The 14,118-nt window shown below is 44.9% G+C and overlaps 2 protein-coding genes across 3 annotated transcripts in view; both read left to right on the forward strand.

Annotated features, from left to right (window-relative positions):
- RPGR (retinitis pigmentosa GTPase regulator) overlaps window positions 1-1,555 on the forward strand; it is a 160,308-nt gene extending 158,753 nt beyond the window's left edge. The window contains exon 20 of the transcript XR_008794859.1: window positions 1,483-1,555. The gene's annotated coding sequence lies outside the window, so the exon portion shown is untranslated. The remainder of the gene's footprint in view (window positions 1-1,482) is intronic.
- Window positions 1-14,118, forward strand: part of SRPX (sushi repeat containing protein X-linked) — a 152,699-nt gene that overhangs the window by 92,920 nt on the left and 45,661 nt on the right. For both annotated transcript variants that reach the window (XM_056131228.1, XM_056131229.1), the window contains 2 exons: window positions 1,483-1,674; window positions 5,917-6,093. In XM_056131228.1, coding sequence (XP_055987203.1) covers window positions 1,483-1,674; window positions 5,917-6,093 — 369 coding nt within the window. The remainder of the gene's footprint in view (window positions 1-1,482; window positions 1,675-5,916; window positions 6,094-14,118) is intronic.

Consider the following 14,118-nt stretch of genomic DNA (forward strand, 5'->3'; position numbering starts at 1 on the left):
TGTGGCCTTGTGACTTAAGGGAGTTCTTCACTTGGCCCAATCCCTAGTGTGCTGGATTCTCATGGAACTTTCCCACCAAAGAGCTTATAATTTTATGGATCTGAAAGGGAGAGAGAGAGACAGACAAAGACAGAGACAGAGAGTCACAGAGACACTGATGTGTTAGTGGCATCCTCTCTGGTGAACTCTGAGCTTAAAATCAAAACCAGCTGAGAGTTGCTAATTCAGTATGGGTTGTCACTTCCTTATGAAATGGGGCATAACTGGGAACATCTGCCAAAGGAGATTACTTCCCTTCAGGGAAATAATTGTTCTGTGACTTTAAGCCAAAATTGTATCCCATCAAAAAATGAGAAAACTGTAGCTCCATTCACATTAAGATTATTAGGGCCAGGTGACAAAGCTCAAAGTACTGGAGTGCATGCTTTGCCTGTAGGAGGCTTGGGTTTGATTCCTGGTACCAGATGGTCCTTTGAGCACCACCACCCATAGCACTGCTGGCTTCACCCTCAAACCTAAAATATGATAGTATTTTTGCACCCCCCCGCTTGATAGTATTAGGAATTTTTACAGATAATATGCATATGCATACAGTCTTGGAAAATACCCTTGTTAACCAATTACTGACTCTCTTCCCTTTCCATGTATAGATGGTTGGAGTTAGGGCTCATAGTAACACCAATTTGATGGGAATGGAGAGATAGTACAGCGGGTAAGGCCAGGTTAGAGCCCCCACATCCCATATGGTCCCTGAGCACTGCCGGGAGTGATTCCTGGGTATAGAGCCAGGAGTAACCACTGAGTATCACCAAGTATAGCCCCAAAATAACAACAAAAATTATTAACAATTTTCCCCTCACAAAATTATTATCTAGCATTCTGGGTTGTGGCTCAGTGAGAGAGCTCTTGCCTTGAACTCATTGAGCCCATGAGTTCAATCTCTGGCACCTCCCCTCATGTCAAATATGATCCTAGAACTTCACGTGTGAGATTTCTAGCAAACTCAGCAAAGTGTGTGCAAGCCTTGCAACTAAACAGTGTGGTCTCCTGGAGAGCACCACAACCCAGGTGTGTGAGCACAGCAGTAAACCTGTATTACCCCCAACAACAACAATAAAGAGAAGGAAAAATAGTTAGGGAGAAACAGGTATCTAACTGAGAGAAATACCAAGCCAAGCATTTATTGAACATCTACTGTGTGATGGGTAGGGTGCTAAATGTATAGGCCTTAACAGAGAGCTTAAGCAACTTATTCACTAGCACACAGCAACTGAGGTACCAGATTCGTATTAAGATATGCCTGACATCTAGTCCCATGATCGTAACCTCCTCACACAGGGGTACTTTAAAAGACTTGGGGTACTCTTTGGAGTTTCAAAATCGAAAGGGCCGCAAGCTAGGCACTATAAGAGTGAGGAGATGTGGTTGCTGAAATTGACACTCCCCCCACCCCACCCCCTCACTTGTTTCTGCTGTCTCTAGACACTCCGTGGTGCTCACCCATCAAGGTGAAGTATGGGGATGTGTACTGCAGGGCCCCTCAAGGAGGATACTACAAAACAGCCCTGGGAACCCGTTGTGACATTCGCTGCAGGAAGGGCTATGAGCTGCAGGGCTCTTCCCAGCTGATCTGCCAATCAAACAAAAGGTGGTCGGACAAGGTCATCTGCAAACGTGAGTAGCCCAGCCCCACGTGGGGTCCTCTGGTTAATGATAGCCAGAGGTCTTGTGTTCTGACTTCCAAGCTCTTTTTTTTCTTTTTGGGTCACACCTGGCGATGCACAGGGGTTACTCCTGGCAGTGCTCAGGGGACTATATGGGTTGCTGGGAATCGAACCTGGGTCGGTCGCATGCAAGGCAAACGCCCTACCCGCTGTGCTATCTCTCCAGCCCCGACTTCCAAGCGTTTTAAGGAATGTTCTGTGATCTTTGAGGAAACATAGATTCTCTGGTGGGCAGAATGTCTAGTGGGTTGCGAAGAGACGGTGGGAGAGAGAAGCCACATTTCAGACAGGTGTGATCAACTGTTCGGAAAAGGCAGAGAGAACAGAGGATTGCTCGGCACACAGGCTGTGTTCGGCCTCTGCAAATATGTTGGGTATTTGGAAACAAATGAGAAGCATGCAGCTTCTGCCATCAAGGGTCTCTCAAAAGAGCCAAAGGTTGACTCAAGGGCCGGAACTATAGTAACAGGCGCTAAGATGCTGACTTTGTACACTGTAGATTCCACTTCAAATACTGAGACCCACCAGGAGTGATCCTTGAGCACAGAGACACAGAGCTGGAAGTAAGCTTTGAGCCCATCTGAATGTGGCCCAAACTACACTTCCCCCGCAAGGAAAAATAATGACTTAAAGCCATGGACTCATTCGTGATAATGAATCCTAAGTGTTCTCCCAAAGGCAAAAGGCTTTGAGGGCAGGAAGGAGTGGGAAGAGTGATGCTTATTCCAGGAAAGGGAGGGGGAAGAGGAGGGAGGACTGAAAGGAGTCTTTGGGCACCCCCCCCTTACCCCCAGCTGCTAGCTCCACAAAATGTCCTGTCTCTTCTGGGGAAACTGCAAGTGCTAGGGTTTTAAATGCCATTGTTATTCAAAACAGCCACCATTTGCTAAACACCTTTCTTGTGCCAAATATTTCATCTGCCTCCAGTGTTTGCAGCAACCCTCTCCATAGGGGGGGTGGTACTCTTGCTTCATTGTTGGTGGACCGGAAGCTCAGGGACTGAACCTGTCTTTGCACATGGGAAAACTGTAATGGGCACTGTGCTTCACCCTCATCTTACACAACGCCCAGCAACCAGTTCTGTGTACTCATCCCCCAGTCTCTGGGTGCTTTGTTCTTCATGCTCTACCCCCGCCTGCTCAGAGGACAATCTCTTCTGACAAAGAGAACATCCTCTGGGCAGCCTGCCTGGTAAAGGCTGATGAAAGTCCAGCGGCCTTGTCTGCAGGCAGAACAACCTTAGGAGACATTTCTGTTCTACAGCCTGACTTCTTAAAAAGAAAAGAAATTGTTAATTGAATCACCATGAATTTCAAAGTTACAAAGATATTTATGATTGAGTTTTAAGCATCCATTGTTCCAACAACAATCCCTTCACCGGAGCCCAGTACCTTCTACCAATGTCCCCAAATGTCCCCAGTTTCCCTCCCATCCACCCCACCCCCAGCCTGCCTCTGTGACAGGCACCTTCCCCCTCCCCCATTTTTCCAAGTCTTCCCTTCTCAAATGTTTGCCCGTCACCCTGCTCCAGTGCCAGGCTTCCTACTGAAGACCCTTTCTCTTGCTCTTTGTTTCTGTTGCTTCGGAGCATTTGATCCCCTATGAAGTTTCTTTATCTCCAACAGAGGAGAGACATCATTCTGACTCTGTTGCTCTCCCTCTGACTGATGTCACTCAACATGATGCTCTCCAGATCCATCCACATTGCAGCAAACTGCATGACCTTGTCTTTTCTTAAGGCTGAGTAGTATTCCATGGTGTGTATGTACCATAGTTTCTCTATCTAGTCATCTGTCCGTGGGCATTTGGGTTGTTCTCATCTTTTACCTATTGTTTATAGTATAGAAAATGGCTTCTTAAACTGGAGGTGGCAACCTCATCTGGGGTGTTAACACTAAACATGGGAGTGATGGGAAATGTGGCCACAGTAAAGGATTTCTGAGTGCACAATGATTGGAAGTGAATTCAAACTCAATTGCATCAGGAAACTGAGATGTTTCTGGCAGCACTTGCCTGAGGTGCATTTCCCAGGTGAAAAGGGGTTGCAAGTGTTTGAGAAGCTGCGCTCTAGAGTGCCTGAACTGTAGGAGCCGGCTAAGGCTGCCTTTGCCTGGGATCCTGTCCTACTTTGCTTTCTCTGCACCTCCCATCCCAGCCGATCCTTTGGGAACATTTTCTCAGGGTCGACTTTGAAGGAAGAAAGCCCCAGCCAGTCTGATAGGAAATTTCCAGTCCCTTCAGTGTGATACTGGAACTGCCTATTGTTCCTCTAATTCTATTTAGATTACATCTAAAAAACCATTTTCATTGATCATTGGTTTACAACATGATGGAATTTTTTTTGAATCACTGTGAGATATAGTTACAAAGCTTTCATGATTGAGTTTTAGTCATACACTGATGGAACACCCATCCTTCTAGCAGTGCACATTCTCCACCACCAATGTCCCCAGTATCCCTCCCGCCACCCCCACCTTCTGCCTCTGTGGCAGACAATTTCCTTCTTATTCTCTCTCTACTTTTGGGCATTATGGTTTGCAATACAGAAACTAAGGGGCCATCATGTTTTGTCCTATTAAGGACTTTCAGCACACATCTCCCATTTCAGGAGATCCCTCCAACCATCATTGACTTAGTAATTGCTTTTCTAGCCCAGCTGCCTCCTCCCCCAGCCCATGAAGCAGGCCTCCAACCCTGGAGCAATCTTTCTGGCCTTTGTCTCTACTGTCCTTGGGTGTTAGTCTCATTATATTATTTTATATTCCACAAATGAGTGCAGTCATTCTAGGTCTGTCCCTCTCTTTCTGGCTCATTTCACTTAGCATGATATTTTCCATGTGCAATATGATGGAATTTTTGGTCTGTAAGCATCAGTTCTCTGAGCATATGTGTGTGTGTGTGTGTGTGTGTGTGTGCCTGTCACCACTTCCCCTACCAAAGTTCCAGTGCCATCCCAGCACCAGAGAGTCCCTGCTCTTCCTCACTCCTCCCCCTCCCCGAACCCTTCTGGGATTTTCACTAAGTCTAGGGAGGTTTTTTTTGTTTGTTTGTTTCTTGCCAATTCATTTGTTTTAGTAACTCATCATCCACAGAAGTGAAACCATCTGGGTACACAGATGGGATGGGTACACAGAACTGGTAAATGGCATCGTGGAAGATGCCCATTGTCTTTTACTTCCTTATTTCACTTAGCATAGTCATCTCAATTTCTCTTCACTTTGTCCCAAGAGGCATGAATTTATTTATTTGTTTGTTTATTTGGAGGGCATGCTTATCCAGCAGTGTTCAGAGATTGCTTCTTCTGATTATGTGCTCAGGAATGACCCTTAGTGGTGATTGGGGCACCCCTTTGAGGTGCTAAGGGGTCTAACAGAGGTCTCTGGATTGCAAAGTAAGCACCTTACCCCCTGTACTATCTCTCTGGTCCACAATTTTATTTTTTAATGGTACTAGTATTCATTTCTGTATATAGACCATAGTTTGTTTATCCAGTTGTCTATCATTGGACATTAAATTAACTTTTACTTCTTCTTTCTTCTTTTACATTAAAAAAATCTTATTAAGCAGCTAGAGAGATAGTACAGTGGATAGGGCATTTGCCTTGCATGAGGCCAGCCCAGGTTTAATAGTGAGCATTCCATATGGTTCCCCCAAGCACTGCTGGTAGTAATGCCTTGTGGTTATTACTACTAGTAGGGCTCTACTATGGTTAGAGTTAGGAGTAACCCATGAACATCACTGTGTGTCGCCCCAAACCAAACAAACTTTTTTTTTTAAATTAAGACACCATGATTTACTCACATTTGAGTTTTAGGCATACTATGTTCTAGCACCAACCCCTCCACTAGTGTCTCTGGGTTCCCTCCCACCCCCCACCCCCCACCAGCCTGCCTCCTTGACAGGTGCATTTTTAAGTTTGGTTGTTGCGTTTGGATCTCCTGCTTTCAGTGTTGCTGACTCTGCAGTTTGGATCTGTAGCTGTACCACTCCTCTCTCCCACCCAGGTACCTGAAGCTCTTAACCTCTGCCCTCCATTACTTCCTGTCAGCCTCTTCTTACATCCCCCCCCTTGATTTCTGTCCTTCAACTCTCTATACTCTGGGGCCAAGGGTGAAAAAAAGTGTCTGTACTCTGGAACTCCTTGGACAAGAACTAAGAAATGCTGGGTATCTGTTTTCTTCTTTTTTTTCAGAAAAGCGATGTCCTACCCTTGCTATGCCAATGAATGGGGGATTTAAGTGTGTTGATGGCGCCTACTTTAACTCCCGCTGTGAGTACTATTGCTCACCAGGATACACATTGAAAGGGGAGAGGACAGTCACATGCATGGACAACAAGGCCTGGAGCGGCAGACCAGCCTCCTGTGTTGGTAAGAAAATCTCACAGTTTTGAGGGGGCACATGCCTGGGAAGAGTGACCTGTCCCTCTGATGACTTTAAAGGATGCCTCCATAATTCATATGTAAAGCATAAGCACTCTGATTAGCTTTCAATAGGTCTCTTTGTCCTGCGTTTTCTAGCTCTTAACTTCACTCTGTGAACTGACTTTGCAGCAAGTGGCTTTTGTTTTGTTTTGTTTTGTTTGAGGACTTCTTCTAGTGGTACTCACAGGTTATTCCTGGGTCTGTGATCAGGACTGACCTCTGGTGGTGCTAAGGGGACCATATGCCAGGGCCAGAAATTGAACCACGGTTAGATGTTGTAAGGCAAATTTCTTTTTTTTTTTTTATTAGTGAAACACCATGAGGTACAGTTGTAGATTTACAATTTTTTGTGCTTGGGTTTGATTATACAATGATCAGATACCCATCCCTCCACCAGTGCCCATTTTCCACCACCATGGATAATATCCCCCCCACCCCCATCCCCCCATCCCCCCCTGCCTCTGTGGCAGGGCAATCCCCTGTGTTCTCTCTCTCCTTTTGGGTGTTGTGGTCTGCAAAAGAGGCATTGAGTGGCAAACATGTTCAGTCCATAGTCCACTTTCGACATGCATCTCCCCTCCTGGGAGGGTCCTCCAAACACCCTTTATTTGGTGTTCCCTTCTCTGTCTGAGCTGCCCTTTCCTCTAGAATGGTAAGGCAAATTTCTTAACCCCTGAATGATCGCTGCTTTTTTTTTCTTGGCTTTTGGGCAATACCCAGCCTTGCTCAGATGCTCCTAGCTCAGTGCTCAGGGATCACTCCTGGCAGGGCTCAGGGGACATATGGGGGTGTTGGGGATCAAACCCAGGGTGGGCGTGTGCAAAGTGAGTGCCCTACCTGCTATAATGTCTGTCTGGCCCCCTAGCTGATGACTTTTATCTGGCTTGTTTTGAGGCTACCTCTCTCAGTGCTGAGGACCTACTCCTGACTCTGTGCTCAGGAAACATTCCTAGATGGTGCTCAGGAAACCAAATGTGGTGCCAGGGATAGAACGAAGGTTGGCTACATGCAAGACAAACACCTTACCCATTGTACTATCTCTTTGGCCCTTTGTGTAACTCTTTTTACCCAGCTTTTTTTGTTTGTTGGGTTCCACACCTGGCAATGAATTGCTTCTGGCTCTGCACTCAGGAATTCCTCCTGGTGGTGCTTGGGGGATCATATGGGATGCCAGGGATCGAACCCAGGTTGGCTGTGTGCAAGGCAAATGCCCTACCCACTGCACTATTGCTCTGGCCCTGCCCAGCTTATTATTGAAGCAGTTACAAGCTGGCCATGGAATGGAGCATCCCTGCTGCTTCAGGGATCAGTCCTGTTCTGTGGAGCAGTTGTTGACCTTTGCAGGCATGGACCTGAAGACGTCACTTTTGTGCCTTTCAGCTGACTGTTGTTCCTTTTCCGTTGACTCTGGTAGTCTGCAGACACTCGGTTTTCTAAACAGAGATAGATTTGGCTACTTCACCTTATTCTGGGTTTGTGGAGCAGCCCCCCATTAGGGAGATCACCAGGGTATCTTTTTTTTTATTTTTTAATTTTTATTAGCGAAACACCATGACGTACAGTTGTAGATTTACAAATTTTTGTGCTTGGGTTTCAATTATACAATGATCAAATACCCATCCCTCCACCAGTGCCCATTCTCCACCACCACCAGTCCCAGTATCCCTCCCACCCCCCATCCCCCCATCCCACCCTGCCTCTGTGGCAGGGCATTCCCTTTTGTTCTCTCTCTCCTTTTGGGTGTTGTGGTTTGCAAAAGAGGGCAATCATGTTTGGTCTATAGTCTACTTTCACACCGGGGTATCTTTAAAAATGCATATTCTCAGCCCCACCTAGACCTGTTGTGGAGAAAGTGGAGCCCTGCCTTCAAGAATCTACTCAGGGGGCTGGAGTGATAGTACAGTGGGTAGGGCATTTTCCATACACGCAGCCGACCCAGGTTCAATTCCCAGCATCCCATATGGTTCCCTGAGCACCGCCAGGAGTAATTCCTGAGTGCAAAGCTAGGAATAACCCCTGTGCATCGCTGGGTGTGATCCAAAAAGCAAAAAAAAAAAAATCTTCCCAGGCATTCTGACATGCTAGAGTCCTAGATCTAAGTCAGCGCTTCTCAGATTTTAGGTACTTGTGGAAACACTTAGGGACCTCATGAAAATTCTTTTTTTAGCAATTAGGGGCTGGGCCTGGGATTCTGCTAGATCAGTGTTTCTCAGCCTTTTCCCAGGGCATCATGGCCTCTTTCCTACCTTGTTTCCTTCCAAAAAGAAATAGAGATACCCGTGAGACACTGATTTGTCCCATCAGTACCTCATGTGGTCCCTGTAGCCCTTCTAGGAGTGATCCCTGAGCACAGAACCAGGAATAAGCCCTGAGCACCACCTGGAATGACCCTCCCCCCTCCAAAATCAAAACCCCAAATCAACCCTTGGAAGGGCCAGAGGATAGGAGGCACTTAAAGAGCTTTCTGCTGAGCAAGCATCAGCAAAGAATTCTCTAGGGATCATACTGTTTACATCATGTGCAACAATGGGAAGAAAATGCTCATTGTTCTCAAAATGCAACAAGCTGGATTTAAGCTGGACCAGATGGGCCTGGAATCTTCCCAAAGAGAGAAAAAGGAGAGAGAGAGAGAGAGAGAGAGAGAGAGAGAGAGAGAGAGAGAGAGAGCTAATAAGTGAACCCCAATTTTAGGCGATTCAACTTATTGTTTGGCAGGGTATAGATACAATTAAGTGGGAGGGGCCAACACAATAAAACAAGGCAAAAATGGGACAAAGCAAGCAGGCATTTCTATCTTTGATTTTAGTAGCAAAAAAGTTGGAGGTTGTCCTGGAGAATTTTACTTCAGGTATGTCATTTACTCTTTTGGCTTTAAAGGTATTAAATTAGTTTAATAACTTGCTGTTGGCACGGTAAGGGGATCCTTGAACCTAACTCAGGGCCTTGGACTATTTTAGGAGTTGACACATGGGGGCCAAGTAGTTCCCAGATTTCCACACAACCTTCAACAGTGAATCTTGGCCAGAGCTATGCTGAATGCTGAGAAACTTGTCCCAGTTCTCCTCCAGACCTGAGTTGAAGAGGGAACACTGGACTATTTTATTTTTGGACTCTGAGATAGTTAGTTCTGTGGTCTGGCTAATTTAAAAGCACCACAAGTTAAAATGAATTCTCAAATATAGATCACACTCTGGCAGTGGATTCAAATCTCTGTTTATTTCAGAAACAGATATAGACACATCAGAGGGAAAAACATACTGCAAAATTACAAGAGGATAAATATATTTAGAATCACAGCTTCCATTTATACATATGAAATAAATCTTAGAATGTAACAACTGTTGTTTGGGAAAATATGTTTTCTTTCTTTTCATTTTTTAGTCTTGATTATACTTGGCATTTAAATAGAACAAGAAACAGTTGGAATTACAGCAAATCGTCATCTAGAAACCAGACTTTGAGTAGATACAGGATCTCTCCTTTAGACCAGTACTTTTTTTCTAGGCCACGAGAAAAAGAAGAAAAAAAGTAAACTGAAAAATTATGGACAATAACGGGCTGAATAGTGCAGGGGTAAGGTTCTTGCCTTGCAAATGGCCAACCCCAATTTATTCTTTGGTACCGCATATGGCCCCTGGAGTGGCCCCTGAGCACAGAGCAGGAGTAAGCCTTGAGCACAGCTGGGTATGGCCCCACCCAAATCCCCAAAATATCTATCAACAATGAGAACCCATCAAAGTTCAGGGTGTCTTTTTAGAACCCACAGCTATATATTTTTCTGTTTTAAGACACATATCTCAGAGCAATGTGTAAATCTACTTGGTCTTTACAGTTATTCTGTGACCCTGCTCTATTTCCTATAGAGTGGGTTTTTGTTTGTTTTTGTGGCCACACCCAGTGGTGCTCAGGGCTTATTCTGACTCTGTGCTCAGGGATCACTCCTGGTGGGCTTGGGGCACCACATGGGGTCCTGGGGATTGAACCTGGGCTGACCATGTACAAGGCAAGCCCTCACCCTGCTATACTATTGCTCTAGGCCCCTCCTACAGAGTGTTAGTTAACAAATGAATTCTGGAATTTTTTTTAAGATTTAAGATACACAGATTGATGAAATAGTGTCTGGCTTCCCCATTCTGACAGCTGAGTTTACCCTGTGACACATTTGTTTTAGTTCTAGAGTTTCAGCTAAGGATATAAGCATTAGAAAGCTAAGAATATATTGCCATTTTGCTGCAGATAATCTTAAATTATGATACATTTTCCCTAGTTTGATAAGTACAGTCTTAAAATAAATTTTCCCTTCTTTTTTTAAATTATTTTTTTCTCTTTCCCCTTCCCTTGAGTCTTGTGATTGGGGCCACACCCATGATTGCGAGGCTCACACACTTTTGTTCATGCCTTTCCTTCCCACTTTTCATGATGATGTGATGCAGGGACGTCACTCAGATGCTTAGTTTTGGTCCTTGCACACTCAGTGTTCTACTTTCTAGGGTTTGCACTCTTTAGTTCCAGAACTTCTGTACATTTTGCTTGCAGTGCTCATCAGGGCTTGCTGCAATGCTCACACATGTGTTTGCCAGGGGTCAAGTCCTTTTAGTTGCAGTGGAAACATACTTGCCTATGGTACAGCCAGAAATCATTGGCTGTGTTGGGGAACTCAGCTAGGAGAGCTACTGGGATTGTACTTGGCATATACAGTACCATGGGGAATTAAATTAATGGCCTCTTGCTTGCAAGGCAGGTGTTTGTTTGTTTTGGGGATTATACCTGGTGATGTTCATGGGATCATATGGGATGCTGGCATAGAACTGGGGTCTGCCACTTGTAAGGCAAATTTCCTACCTACTGTACTATCTCTCTGTCCTCAAGGCAGGTATTTTAGATAGAGATATCTCCTGGGCCTTGGAAAGCTTTCAAAAATCCCTTATAGTGATAAAGAAACTTCCTGGTGAAGATTGTGATGTCCAGATTTGTTCTGCCTGTGATAGTCACTCCCAGTAGAATTCAGTAGACTGTGATGGAGAGCTACAGGAACCTTGGTGGTGGTTGTGATGTGGGATCAGATAGTTTAAGAGCATTGAAACTTTAGCCTTAAAATATATAGACATGTAAATCAACATTAATTCAATAAAAAAGTACCTCATCCTTCCTTTGTCATTAGCCTCAAACTGTTTTATATTTTTCATCATAATCTATTGCTATGCAAAAGAGCACTCAAAATTTAATGACTTCAAACAACTATGTTATTGCTTATAATTTTTTGGGGGGGGGCTACACCTGACTGTGCTGAGGACTTCCTCCAGACTCTGTGCTTGGGGATCACTCCTGACCATCTTGGGCCCCATATGGGGTGCCAGGCATCAAACCAGGGGCAGACCTATACAAGGCAAGCACCCTTCCCACTGTGTTCTCGATCTAGCCCCTGGGGGGTAGGTGTGCTGGGAATTTGGATAGATCTTATAGGGGAAGGCCCAACTCAGCTCTATACAAAGAAGATGCTGCTGTGCTGTGTTTAGTAATGGCTGAGATGACTGGGGCTGGAGTATCCCAAATGGCTCCACTCCACTATGTGGTACCTCAGAGTTTAGCTGTATCTCTTTCTCCTTTCATAATTTCTCTTTCTCTGGGGACCAGAGTGATGATAGTACAAAAGGTAGGACTTATGCTTTGTTGCAGCTCACCCAATTTCGATCCCTGGCACCTATATGGTCCACTGAGTACTGCCAGGAGTAATTCCTGAGAGCAGAGCCCAGAGTAACCCTGAACACCACCAGGTGTGGCCCCAAAACAAACAAAAAAAACCCCATAATCTCTCTTTCTCTCTGAATGACCTTTCTATCAGATCACTGGACCTTCATTAGAAGGCAGCTGGCTTGTAAGATAGTGAAAGCAGAAGGTTCCAGAGTTTTGTTTTGAGGCTAGAGAGATAGTACAGCAGGTATGGCGATTGTCTCGCATGCAATCAACCTGGGTTCAATTCCCAGCATCCCATGGTTCCCCAAACTTGCCAGAAGTGATCCTTGAGGACAGAACCAAGAGTAAGCCCTGAGAACCCCCAGGTATGGCCCACAAAAATTCACTCCAAACTAGTGTTTCGTATTATTTGTGCCAGGGATCAAACTAAGGGTCTCAAGCATATGTGGCACATGCTCCACCACTGAGCCACATCTCCAGCTCAAGTACGAGACTCTAAATGGTCTAATCCTAGGGATGTCACAGATGTCAGTTCCCCTGCATTCTCAAGGAAAATCATAAATTTAGCTCAGCTTCAAAAGAAAAGAAAATAGACTCCATCTTTTAATAAGAAGAGCTGCATATATAAGTGGATTTGGGGCAACCATATTTGCAGGACATTGATGCCATTCTAACACTTCGTTAGTAATCAGTGTTTAAAAATCATTAACAAGGAACTGGAGCGATAGTACAGTGGGTAGGGCAAATGCCTTGCATGTGGCCGACCTGGGTTCGATTCCCAGTATCCCATATGGTCTCCTGAGCACCACCAGAAGTAACTCCTGAGTGAAGAGCCAGGAGTAACCCTTGTGCAAAGCTGGCTGTGACCTAAAAAGCAAAAAAAAAATCATTAACAAAATATATCCTGGTAGATAAGGACAGTAAACACAAGAGCCAGGAATGTTGCTCCATAGTTGGAAGCCTGCCTCATGAGCTGGGGAAGAAGGCAGCTGGAATAGAGACTAAGTCAATGATGGTTGGAGAAATCGTTCGGGATGGGAGATGTGTGCTGAAAGTAGATAAAGGACCAAACATGATAGCCACTCAGTATCTATATTGCAAACCATAATGCCCAAAAGTAGAGAAAGAGTATGGGGGAAATTGTCTGCCATAAAGGCAGGGGGAGGGTTGGAATGGGGGGACACTGGGGACATTGGTGGTGGAGAATGTGCACTAGTGGAGGCATGGGTGTTTGATCATTGGATGCCTGAAACTCAAACATGAAAGTTTTGTAACTGTATCTCATGATGATTCAATTAAAAAAAGTCAGTTTCTGTGCAGTTTGTAGGAAGAAAGTGAGGTAGTTGGCATTAAATAGTTTGTGTGACAAGCTGAACACTCTTTTAACTGGGATAAGAATATCTTGGCCAGGAATGTGACCCAATGGCAGAGTGCAAACCTTGTGCGTGTGAGACCCTCAGTTCCATTCCCAGTGCTACAAAATCAAATAAAAAGAATATCACCTTGCCTTAGAATGAGGTGAGGAGAGGGACCCCACGCCATGCAAGGATATCTCAGACATTTTATTGCCATGTTCTGAAGCACCTGTTAATCATAGAGTAATAACAGTATTCTTCCAACCTACATCTCTACTAAAAATACTATTAAAGCAAACATTATAGGGTGATTTAGGATGCATATTATTATTTGTTGGCTAGGGTATTATTATTTTTTAAAAAAATTTATTCCTTATTTCCACTCAACCTGTCTGGTGAGATATGTTAAAGAAGGGAGACATCCATGACATTGGCAACTATCGCCCGATCTGCCTATTGTCTGTCATCTACAAGTTGTTCACTCGAGTCATCCTGAATAGGATTGGCAGAACACTAGATGAAGGACAACCATGTGAGCAAGCAGGGTTCCGCAAAGGATTCAGCACCATCGACCATATCCACACGATAACCAAACTCATTGAGGTTTCTCGGGAGTTCAAGATGCCGCTCTGCTTAACGTTCATTGATTTAAAGAAGGCCTTTGATTCTGTTGAGACGGAAGCGGTCATTGAAGCCCTAGCCAATCAGGGCATTCAAGCCCAATACATCAGGATCCTCCGTGAGCTGTATTGCGGATTCACTACCAGGATCTCACCATTCTACAAAGAAGTGATCGTTGATGTCAAGAGAGGGGTGCGGCAGGGTGATACCATTTCACCAAAACTCTTCAGTGCCACCCTCGAGAACATCATGCGACGACTGGAATGGGAAGGAATGGGAGTGAAGATAGATGGTCGGCAAC

Source organism: Sorex fumeus, unplaced genomic scaffold (assembly GCF_029834395.1).
Source record: "Sorex fumeus unplaced genomic scaffold, SorFum_2.1 ptg000086l, whole genome shotgun sequence".
In the NCBI taxonomy this organism is placed as follows: Eukaryota; Metazoa; Chordata; class Mammalia; order Eulipotyphla; family Soricidae; genus Sorex; species Sorex fumeus.